This window comes from Cetorhinus maximus, chromosome 13, assembly GCF_964194155.1.
Source record: "Cetorhinus maximus chromosome 13, sCetMax3.hap1.1, whole genome shotgun sequence".
Lineage (NCBI taxonomy): Eukaryota > Metazoa > Chordata > Chondrichthyes > Lamniformes > Cetorhinidae > Cetorhinus > Cetorhinus maximus.
Window position 1 is genome coordinate 113,297,240 of NC_135891.1, and position 12,145 is coordinate 113,309,384.

The following is a 12,145-nucleotide window of genomic DNA, read 5'->3' on the forward strand; positions in this document are numbered from 1 at the left end:
TATTTTTTATTCTTTCATGGGACATGGACTTCACTGGCTAGGCCAGCATTTGTTGCCCATCCCTAATTGCCCTTGAGAAAATGGTGATGAGCCGACTTCTTCAACATCTGGTGTAGGTACACCCACAGCGCTGTTGGGAGTGGGGGTGGTGGTGGGGGGGGCAGTTCCAGGATTTTGACCCAGCGACAGTGAAAGAACGGCAATATATTTCCAAGTTAGGACAGTGAGTGGCTTGGAGTGGAACTTTCAGGTGGTGGTGTTCCCATGCATCTGCTGCCCTTGTATTTCTAGGTGGTAGAAGTCGTGGGTTTGGAAGGTGCTGTCGAAGGAGCCTTGGTGAGTTGCTGCAGTGCATCTTGTACAGGGTGCACACTGCTGCCACTGTACGTCGGTGATGGAGGGCGTGATTGTTTGTGGATGGGGTACCGATCAAGGGTGTTGCTTTGTCCTGGATGATGTCAAGCTTGTGTGTTGATGGAGCTGCACTCATCCAGGCAAGTGGAGGGTATTCCATCACACTCCTGATTTGTGCCTTGTAGATGGTGGACAGGCTTCGGGGAGTCAGGAGGTGAATTACTCACAGAAGAATTCCCAGCCTCTGACCTGCTCTTGTAGCCACAGTATTTATATGGCTCGTCCAGTTCATTTTCTGTTCAATGTAACCCCCATTATGTTGACAGTGGGGGATTCAGCAATGGTAATGCCATTAAATGTCAAGGGGAGATGATTAGATTCTTTCTTGCTGGAGATGGTCATTGCCTGGCACTTGTGTGGAGTGCATGTTACTTGCCACTTATCAGCCCGAGCCTGAATGTTATCCATGTTTTGCTGCATATTGGCACGGACTGTTTCACTATCTGAGGACTCGTGAATGGTGATGAGCATTATGCAATCATCAGTGAACATCCCTACTTCTGACCTTATGATGGAGGATGAAACAGTTAAAGATGGTCGGGCCTATAACTACCCAGAATAACTCCTGCAGTGATGTACTGGAACTGGGATAACTGACCTCGAACAACCACAACCATCTTCCTTTGTGCTTGGTATGACTCCAACCAATGGAGAGTTTTCCCTCTGATTCCCATTGACTCCGGTTTTGATAGGGCTCCTTGATGCTGAGGGTTAAGAAATGTGTAAAACTGCCTAAGAGTAAAATGTGTTGAAATCATCACTGAAGCTTTTCTCTCTCCCTTCCCTTTCAGGTGATGTGGAACTTAACTAGACCCCGGACCTGCTCACTGCAGTAAGTCTGTTTTGTCTCCTCCAAAGCTCTGCTTCACTCTGGGTATCATAAGGTGGCATTCAGGAACAAAGTTGCTGCAGATTGTGGGGGGGAGGGGGTGTGGGGGAGACAGGGTGAAGTGACATTAATATGACAAGGCAGAAAAGCACACCTACACACTGACACCCAGTCCCTCCATGCATGCATACATACTACCCATACAGTCACATCCCTGAACACACACACACACACATAAAACTAACACACTTACAGTACAGTACAGTACAATAGTGGCTTTATTACTGGATTGATAATGAGAGGCTCAGATTAATGATCCAGAGGCATGAATTCACAATCCCACCATAGCAGCTGGGGAATTTAAATTCAATTAATTCAATACATTTGGAATAAAAAGCTAGCATTAGTAATGGTGACCATATAACCACCAGGATTGTCATAAAAACCCATCTAGCGTCCTTTAGGGAAGGAAACCTGCCATCTTTACCTGGTCTGGCCTACATGTGACTCCAGACCTACAGCAATGGGGTTGATTCTGAACTGTCCTCTGAAATGGCCTTAGCAGCCACTGTGAAAATGTACAATCCACATGGACGTGGTTCAGGGAAATGGCTCACCACCACCTTCCCAAGGGCAGGGAAGGATGGGCAATAAATGCTGCCCTTACCAGCGATGCCCACATTCCATGAGCAAATTTAAAAACAAGCATTCCCTCCACGCACATGTAAATATGGTCATACTCCCTTGACACAAGCACATTAACATAAAACCCACATGCTTTCTCCACAGAACCACACACAAAAGAAGAAGAGAGTCAGTTATTTCCTTCTGGTTTTCTGACTTTGGGACCATGACCTATCCCCAAGATTAGAATTTACAAGCAGCTATCGATGGTAAAAACTGCCCTGAGCAATACCCTCACATTTACCTCAGGATGTGGCTGACTAGACCAATTCTTCACAAGGCTATACCATCACAACTGTGCCCATACCCCAGACTACTCATCAGCAAATGCCATGGAAATCAGATCATAGCGTTTTCCCTAATAATCTCAAGAACTTTTTCCCCCCTCCCACATACTCTGAATTTCATAAACACAATGAACCTCCGTTCTGACCAAGAGGACCTTCAATCTGTGCATGACAGAAATTGGTAGGTAAACAAGATGCCTGAAATTTGTGTTTCCACATATTGTACAGCAATATCCTTGATTTGGAAATTAATAGAACAGAAAAACTTGCATTTTATACAGTGTCCTTCAAGACTTCAGCACATCTCAATAAAGTGCTTTTGAGTGTAGCCGCTCTTGTAATATAAACACTGCAGTCAAACTGTGCACAGCAAGCTCCCACGAGTAGCAATGTGATAATGGCCAGATCTTCCATTTTAGATGTTAGTTGAGAGATAAATATTGGCCAGGGCACCAGGAGAACTCCACTGCTCTTCTTTGAATCTCTAAGTGGAATCTCATGACATCCACCCGACGGGGCAGAAAGGGCCTCAGTTTAACATCATATTCAAATGATGGCACCTCCAACAATGCAGCACTCCCTCAGTATTGCACTGGGAGCTCCATCCTATATCTTTGTGCTCAGTTTCAGGAGGTGGTTTGGGGGCCACAATCATCCACCTCCAGAAGTATGAGTGCTGTCAAATAAGCTACAGCTGACACCCTAAATGTGTCCACAAAACGACTAATAAATGTTATGTGGATTTACTCAACAAGATAAAGCAAAATGCAAATGAGAAAATAAGCTATGCAATGATGCAAATGTCCTGCACAGGTAGATAAAGTGGAAGATGAATAAAAGGGATGATGGTTAAAGGTGATGACACATAATAGGTGGGTGGAAAATGGAGGTTCCGCTGCAATTAAAAAAAACTATCCACGATCTTCTCTGCGCCTCTTTACTTTAACAATCACTTCCTTATTAAGGTTCGAAAAAGTCCGAGTTCCTGTGAAGTGCGATCCACTTGGCTGCATCCTGAGACCTCATTGTAGAGCAGAGAGTATGTAACATAGCATTATCGATGACTGCTCTTTTGGTATTCCCTGTGCCTGGAAACAACTGTTTCAAACAACTTTCCACTCCCTGTATGTTTTTTTTTACTTTCTAAAGATGTTAATCTCTCCTTTTATTTTTATGATCGATTGCTAGGTTCACTGGTCTTTGCTGCAAAGACCATCCCAGTCCCTCCACCTGTTACGGCCCATCCCCAGGTGAGGTTACCTGAAGTTGCTGATCCAGGCAAGACCCCTCTTTTTGTCACCAGTTTTGGCTAGGACACCCCCAAATTGCTATTGCCCGGGTGCGGAGGGATGAACTGGCTCCCTGTCTTTATTCAGCCCCCCAACCCATGTTGCTCACAACAAGATTTAATCTAAAATGGATCCCTTTCCCGGATACCTTTTTCCCAGACCCAATCGTTCTGGTTTTGAAGGAGCCAATTTGATCAGACTTTCTTGGGTTAAGGGTAAGACTAAATTTATTAACTACTAACGGCAAGAAAGGATAAAACACATGCATATACAGTCATACAGGTTAAAAGTAAGAATTTATCTTGAAGTAAGTGAAAATATATATATTATATATATATATATATAAAGGTATATGGAACAGTTCTTGACTCATGGGGAGTAGGTGATTGAGCGATGCGGCCATTGAGATTCGAGGTTCCAGTAGTGTTGAATTTGGTGGGGAGAGAGGGAGATCAGGATACCTGCAAAATGGCAATTTGCAGGGGTACTGCGTGTGGCTGTTACTTCTAAGTCAAACTTCCAACACTTGCTTTCTCTCAGAACACCCACCAACAGGCAGACACCGGAGCAGTTTTTCAGCTCAGTTTTAACCCCTTCTTTGCATATTCCAAGAGGGAAGCAAATTTACAAATCTGTCTGGGCATTGCTTACGGGATTTCTTGATGACATGATACTCATCTCCCAATTATGTCCCATTGTCTCTACCGGAGGGAGCAATTAGTTTCTGGATGCCTTTAGAAGTACCTTGTCTGGCAACAGGGTGGGGTTCCATTGCCTCTTAGGGGGTCGGCCTGCAGCATTCCAGCCAGTGGCTTGTGTGTATTTTTTAAAACTCAGGTCTTATTTTCAAAGTCCAATATTTCCAGACGCAATTCGGTGTTTTTCCTTCATTATCATGGCACAGTCTACCCCCTGTATTTGTTGTATCAGTTCAAGCGTGTGGACTCTGGCCCCTGCCTTCATCTTGTTGAAGTTGGCTCCACTGATCCACAGATTTTCATGGGCCTTCCTTCCTTTTACAGACTGTGAACCATTCCCCACAATGGTCAGCTCCTCTGTGGGAGCGAAGTTGTGGTGGTTCTTATCGGGCGTGGTCCTTTATAAGGAGGAATGGACAGACTCACAATGATATCGCAGGCTCCCTTGATGTCTCAGTCAGCCATTTGGACTAGGCTGTATCTTTCTATTCCCTTTTCTTTTATGTACTCGTCTACCTTTCCAATCTAAGGATCTAAGTAGTTCGTCTCAACCATTTCCTAGTGACAGCAAGTTCAACCTTCCAAGCGCTCTCTGAGTGAAGAAATTTTTCCTTATTTCTCTATTGGATTTTTAGTGATGATCTTGTATTCATGGCCCCTAGTGGAAACATTCTCTTTCCATCTCCTCTGCCCATGGATTACTGTGTACACTATTGGCCTCTTTATTTAAGGAAAGGTGTAAATGCATTAGAAGCAGTTCAGAGAATATTTACTAGACTAAGACCGGGAATGGGCAGGTTATCTTATATGAGATAAGGTTGTACAGGTTAGGCTTGTATCGACTGGAGTTTAGAAGAGTAAGAGGTGACTTGATCGAAATCTTTAAGTTCCTGAGGTTCTTGACAGGGTGGATGTGGAGAGGATGTTTCCTCTTGTGGGAGAATCTAGAACTAGGGGTCACAGTTTAAAAATAAGGGGTTGCTCATTTAAGACAGAGATGAGGAGAAAATGTTTTCTCTCAAAGTGTTGTGAGCCTTTGGAACTCTCTTCCTCAAAAGGCAGTGGAAGCTTGGTCTTTGAATATTTTTGAGGCAAAGCCAGATAGATCCTTGATTATCAAGGGGTGAAAGGTTATCAAGGTAGGCAGGAGGTTACAATCAGATCATCCATTGCACTGGAGGGGGTGCAGAGGAGATTCATCAGGATGTTGCCTGGGATGAAACATTTAAGTTATGAAGAGAGGTTGGATAGACTTGGGTTGTTTTCACTGGAGCAGAGAAGACTGAGGGGCGACCTGATCGAGGTGTACAAGATTATGAGGGGCATGGACAGGGTGGATAGGGAGCAGCTGTTCCCCTTAGTTGAAGGATCAGTCACAAGGGGACATAAATTCAAGGTGAGGGGTAGGAGGTTTAGGGGGGAATGAGAGGAAAAACTTTTTTACCCAGAGGGTGGTAATGGTTTGGAATGCACTGCCTGGGAGGGTGGTGGAGGCGGGTTGCCTCACGTCCTTTAAAAAGTTCCTGGATGAGCACTTGGCACGTCATAATATTCAAGGCTATGGGCCAAGTGCTGGTAAATGGGATTAGGTAGGTAGGTCAGGTGTTTCTCACGTGTCGGTGCAGACTCGATGGGCTGAAGGGCCTCTTCTGCACTGTGTGATTCTGTGATCCATGATCTTATTAAATGGCGGAGCAGGCTTGAAGGGCCGAGTGGCCTACTCCTGCTCCTACTTTGGATACTCGTGTGTTCCTATCACATTGATAAATTTAAAGGCCTCTACAGATCTCCTCCAAGACTCCACTTCTCTAAAAAAAAAGCCCCACCCTGTTCAGTCTTTCCAAATACCTGTAATCATAGCTTCATAGAAACTTACAGCACAGATGAAGTCCTTTCGGCCCATCATGTCAGTGCAACATATTCAGTGCCATATGCCTGCCTTTTTTTCCACAACTCTGTAAGGTCCTGATTCTCAAATGTCTGTCCAACTGCCTTTTAAAATTATGGATGTAATTGCCTTCTACCACCTTTTCAGATCAAGCATTCCAGATCCTGACGACTTTCTGAGTGAAAAACATTTCTCCTCATCACCCTCTCTCGATGGCAAAATCCTTTTCCAATGGATTTTGAATTTGTGGCCTCTAATTATTGGCCCACTTGCCAAAGGGAATAGCTTGGCCCGGATCTTCCGCGAAGTAGTAACCACCATCGGTTTGCCGCTCCACTAGTATTTTTCTGTGCCCCAACTCTGCTCCGCATTTCTGGCCTGGATTCCCAAGCTCAGCTTCTTCAGAGACGCGGAGTGTACTGTCTCACAAAGAGCTTCATTGCAGTGCTGTAGGGTCAGGGGGTGAAATAGGTTACACGTGCTTTTTACCACACTAGCTGCTGTAAGGTAAATTCAAATGTCTGGTGTGAATGTTAGTGAATGGGTGAATGGATGACTGAGTGAACGGGCAGGGTGGGTAGTGGGTGAGGTAAGTGGGTAGGGTGGCAAGTGGATGAGGTGGCTGATGGGCAATGTGGGTGAGGTGGTAGGTGGATGAGAAGGCAGGTGGGTGAGTGAGTAGGTGGGTCGAGGGGTAGTAAGGGATAGTCAGGTCAGGGACTAGTCAGGTTGGGTCGGGGTTGGTTGAGTGGTCGGGAGTTAGTGTGGTCCGGAGGTACTCGGGTTGGGATGTTGATCGTGGAGGTCATAAGGAGGACAGTGGGTCATGGGAGGTAGTTGGGGGGTTTGAGAGGAAAGTCGGGTGGGTGGGGGGGGGCGGCGGTGGGGGTTCAGTGTGAGTGATTGAGAGGTCAGTTCTGTAGTTACCCAGGAGTTAGACTAGGATTTTTCTGTCTAACAATTCCTTGGTAACCATTCAGATTAAGTAAACCAGAATCTTCCGAAGTCTCCAACTCTAACACAAAATCGGACTCTTTTGCAGAGAGTCCCAGGGAGCAGGGGAATTGTCTATCAGAAGTTCAAACTTCCTAGGCAATTCCCATGGAAGTCAGAACATCGGGATTTCCACAGGGTCCCAACACACAACTTGGATCATATGTCTGGTCTTCAACGATCCGAAGACTGGAAGACCTTTTCTCCATCTGTCACAACCTATCAGCATCTTAAAACCTCCACTGGGTCACCTCTTAACCCTCTCTGTTCCAAGGAGAATAGTCCTAACTTTTCCGACTTCTCCTCATAACAGAAGTCCCTCATTCCTCATAACATCCTGGCGAACCTCTTCTCCATCTTTTCTAAGACCTTTACATTTTCCTATATCCTCCCCACCTGCCACCCTCCTGCCCAATTAAATGCGCCGCCCCACCCCCACCTCCAAACTCACCTTGGAGTTGAGCATTAAATCCTGCCCACTTCACAACTTGCTTTCCCACATATCTTTGCATTTTAGCAGCAGAATACTACCTGCCATACACATAGAGACGCAGAAAATAGGAGCAAGGGAAGGTCATTCATCCGTTCGAGCCTGCTCTGCCATTCAATGTGATCATGGCTGACCCTCTTTCTCAATGCCATACTCCCACCCTCTTCCCATACCCCTTGACACCTTTAGAATCTAGAAATCTATCTATTTATTTCTTAAATATATTCAGTGGCTTGGCCTCCACAGCCCTCTGTGGTAGAGAATTCCACAGTTACACCAACCTCTGAGTGAAAAAATTTCTCTTCATCTCAGTCCTAAATGGCCTACCCTGTATCATGAGACTGTGACCCCTTGTTCCAGACCCCCAGGAAATATCATCCCTGCATCCAGTCCGTCCTGCCCTGTCAAAACTTTATATGTCTCAATGAGATCGCCTCTCGTTCTTTTAAACCCCTGTGAATACAGGCCTAGTCAACACAATCTCTCCTCATATGACAATCCTTCAATCCCAGGATTCAGTCTGGTGAACCTTCTATGGCAAGTCTTCTATGGAGACCAAAATTGCACATAATACTCCAGGTGTGGTCTCACCAAGGCCCTGTACAGCTGCAGTAAGACATCCTTGCTCCTGTACTCAAGTCCTCTCGCAATGAAGGCCAACATACCATTTGCTTTCCTAACTGCTTGCTGCACCTGCACCCAGGTCCCTTTGTACATTTCCCAATCTGCCACCATTTTAATAGTACTCTCCCATTCTGTTTTTCCTACCAAAGTAAGATAACTTCACACTTATTCACGTTATACTGCATTTGCCATGTATTTGCCCACTCACTCAACTTGTCTAAACCGCCATGAAGCCTCTTAACATCCCCCTCACTACTCACATCCCCAACTAGTTTTGTGTTGTTAGCAAACTTGGAAATATTACATTTGGTTCCCTCATCCAAATCATTGATATATATCGTGAATAGCTGGGGCCCAAGCACTGATCCCTGCGGTACTCCACTAGTCACTGCCTGCCACTCCAAGAAAGACATTCCATGCCCTTCTATACAGAGTACAAAGCAATTTGCAATGGGCGATGCCATGGGAGATTTGCTAGATTGATTAATAAATTCAACAAAGTTTATAATAACTTTTCATTTAAAGCTCCTCCATTACTGGATTAGAGGGATAGGGGTTAATAGCCAGTCCTCCCTGGTATAAATAGTTAGACTTGGGTTCTGAACGTAAAGTCTAAGGTTTTCCAGATGTGAAGAGGAGGTGCTGTCTGTGAGGAAAAGCTGGGGCTGAGGACAAACAAAACTGCATTTGTTCCACATGGGTTGGTCCATTCCTGGAAGGCTGTCTCTTTGGTTACATCCAGGCACAAGTGAGACTGCTTTGCCAGAATCACTTAATTGTGAACCCATCTTGTGCTGATAAGCTGTGTGACAGGGCATAATCTGTCAAGTGCACAGTGCAGGAATTGTACAGGTTTTATTATTAGGAAAGGTCAAGGTAAGTTCAAGGCTGCCTGATGGAATAAAGGCATTAAAAGTGCGCAGGGGCAGTAGAAAATGATTGTCCTGGGAACACGCTGTCTGTTTCTACCTGAATTCAGATTCTGGAATACCGGCATCCGAAATATCCCAATTCCACTGAGAGCCTCATGGGCAGCGAGCAAGGCTCAGAGACCCAGGACTTTGGTGCTACACCTTGGACCCAGCTGATAGAGGAGACTTCCGAAAGTGACTCCTTACATTCCTCAAAGAATTCCTCAAGATCTCAAAGAAGCGTAGAATGGTACAGCAAAGGAGGAGGCCATGCAGCCCACTATGCCTGTGCTGGTTCTTTAAAGGATCCATGCTATTAGTCCCGCTGCCCTACCCTTAGCCCTGTAAAAGTTTCCCCTTCAAGTGTTTATGCGATTCCTTTTTTGAAAGTTATTACTGAATCTGCTTCCACCGCCCTTTAAGGCAACAAATTCTAGATCTTAATAACTCACTGTGTAAGAAACAATTCTCCTCAGCTTGCCTCTGTTTTTTTATCCCAATTCTTTTAATGTGTCCTCCAGTTACTAACCACTCTGCCAGTGGAAACAATTTCTGTTATTTTATTCCACCAAAACTCTCATGATTTTTAACTCCTTTATTAAATCTCTTAATCTTCTTTGCTCTAAGGAGAACAATCTAAGCTCCATTTGTCTTGCCACGGCACTAAAGACCCACATCCCTGGTGCCATTCGAGCAAATCCCTATTCAATTCTATTAATCAGCGAGTTAAATGATGGATGCCAATCTCCCCAAATCCAAGTTAAAGAGTAGCTTAGTTCACCGTGAGTCTGAGTGGCATTCCCAGTTTCTTAGGTCATTTACAGCTTCTCAGGCTCATCTTAACAAGAAATATTCCCTGCATATGAAATAGTTTTAACCTAACCCGTTCACTGTAAAGTGACATGAACACAGATGGGCCGCCCATTTTACACCTCAGGACGGAAAAGTGTGCACAGAAAGGATGTCAAAGTTGGCATCCACCCTCACTATTTGCAATACCTGTGTTCCGTGTGAACTGGCTTCTCCACTGAGACTGCGGAATCGCTCTACAGTGTGCAAAGCACTTCAGTACAGTACTGAGGGAGTGCTTCACTGTCAGAGGTGCCATCTTTCAGACAAGACGTCAAACCACCCGTCTGCCATCTCAGGTGGGCACAAATGATCCCGCAAGCACGAGGGGAAGAGGAGCAGGTGAGTTCCCCTGACATCTTGAACACAAGTTATCTCTCAACCAACACCAACAAAATATACTAACTGACTACCACCCTGGCTCACTGGGTAATGCTGTTGTTTTTGAATCAGACAGTGGTGGGTTCAAATCTCACTCTAGCAACTTGAGTTCTATAATCCAAGCTGACACTTTGATGCTAGACTTTTGAAGTACTGTTTTTTTGGGTGAGGTGTTAAACTGAGGTTGCACCTGCCATCTCAGAAAGATCCGATGGCACTATTTTGAAGAAGAACCAGGGAGATTTCCCCATTGTCCTGGCTAATGTTCTAATATTTATGCTTCAACCACCATCACTAAAACCTGTTATCTGGTCAGTTATCGCATTGCTGTTTGTGGGACCTTGCTGTGCACAAATTGGCTGCTGCCTTACCTACATTACAATAGGGATCACACTTCAAAAGCACTTCATTGTCTCTAAAGTGCTTTGGAGTGGCCTGGGGTCATGAATGGCGCTATAGAAATGTATGTTCTTCCTTTTGCCTGCTGTTTGTGGGATCCTCTTGTGTGTCAATTGATCATCACATCTGCCTATGAAACAGTAACAGCATGTAAAAAAATAATTCATCTGTTCTGAAGCCCTTTGGGAAGTCACGAGGATATGAAAGGCACTTTATCAAAGGCAAGTCCTTTTCCCCTTATAGAGATCGCAGCATCTGCCATTTACATCTGACACCTTTTACATGACTGGATGTCCCAGGGGTGTTTTACAGAGAAGTAGGTGAACCGGGAGTAGGAGAACAAGGGAGGCGACACTAGGCATGGCCAAAGAGCAGTTTTTTTCTAATGGAGGGGATGAGAGAGAGTGGCACCATGACCAACCAAAGGGTTAAAGAATTGGAACTGACCACTTTTCAGAGGCCAGTGACATTTCTGCATTGCTGTAGAACATCTGTGCTTTACGGCCGTCAGCAGATGGCTGTCGAGAGGTTTAAAGAGACAGTATCGCTTTTGTTTGGCCTACAGTGGCTGTTTGTTCCAAACTCATAAAAACAAATCTCTGTGACAGTCCCTCCTCTTAACATAATCAAACCTTTTATTTTATTCTTTCTTTTAAAAAAAAGGTAATTGAATATCTGAAAACTTCAATTTAATTTAAAGGCTAATTTCCATAAATCGACACATTTTTTATTTGCGGTTAAGAGCCCAATTTTCCTCAGTTGTTGGTTTTATATGATAAAAGTAAGATGTGAGTAATCAGGCGAGCAGAAGGACGCTGTGCCTTTAATTCACAGTCCTCCTCCAAGGGGGCAGTTTTTCCATAGTTACTGATTTCAAAACGGTACCTTCAGTCACAGGGATATGTGCTTCCATGTGGTGCAGCCTCATCCTCTTTGCTAAATAATAAGCCATCGTGTCTGTATCCAATACGAAGGAGATGTTCATACAATATAGGATAAAAATGATGCACATCAGGTGCATTCCTTGAACCAAGTGTGCAAGAACCAGCACCTTCCCTTCACCACACCTCCCCCCCCCCAACCTCCATCCCCTCGAACCCCCCCCCCCCCCCCCCCCTCCCCTGGCCCCAGCCACCCTTATTAAATAAACTGTTTTCTCTTTTGTGGCTAGTTAATGACTCGTGATACAAGGGCCCACCCCCTAGGGCTTTAGGTAGCGAATTTTAAATGGTGCACAATTCTTCCAACTGCAGCCCCTATAACCCCTATGCACACTATGTAATCCATCCCTATAGGGGAATGAAAGAATCTGAACAATTACTCCCATAGACAACATTTGAATTTTTACGTCATATTTTCTGCATTCTGCCTGACGTTGAACACATTTTAACATTCCAATTGCTCACTTT

The 12,145-nt window shown here is 44.8% G+C and overlaps 1 protein-coding gene across 2 annotated transcripts in view; it reads left to right on the plus strand.

The window, feature by feature from the left end:
* The first annotated feature begins 1,132 nt into the window (after positions 1–1,132).
* Positions 1,133–12,145, plus strand: part of LOC144688966 (repulsive guidance molecule A-like) — a 35,133-nt gene continuing 24,120 nt past the window's right edge. Inside the window, exon 1 of one of the 2 annotated variants that reach the window (XM_078556037.1) lies at positions 1,133–1,246. In XM_078556037.1, coding sequence (XP_078412163.1) covers positions 1,209–1,246 — 38 coding nt within the window. In that variant the 5' untranslated portion in view covers positions 1,133–1,208. Of the gene's footprint in view, positions 1,247–2,376; positions 2,396–12,145 lie in introns of those variants that run through there. The other variant, XM_078556038.1, reaches the window with a different exon arrangement.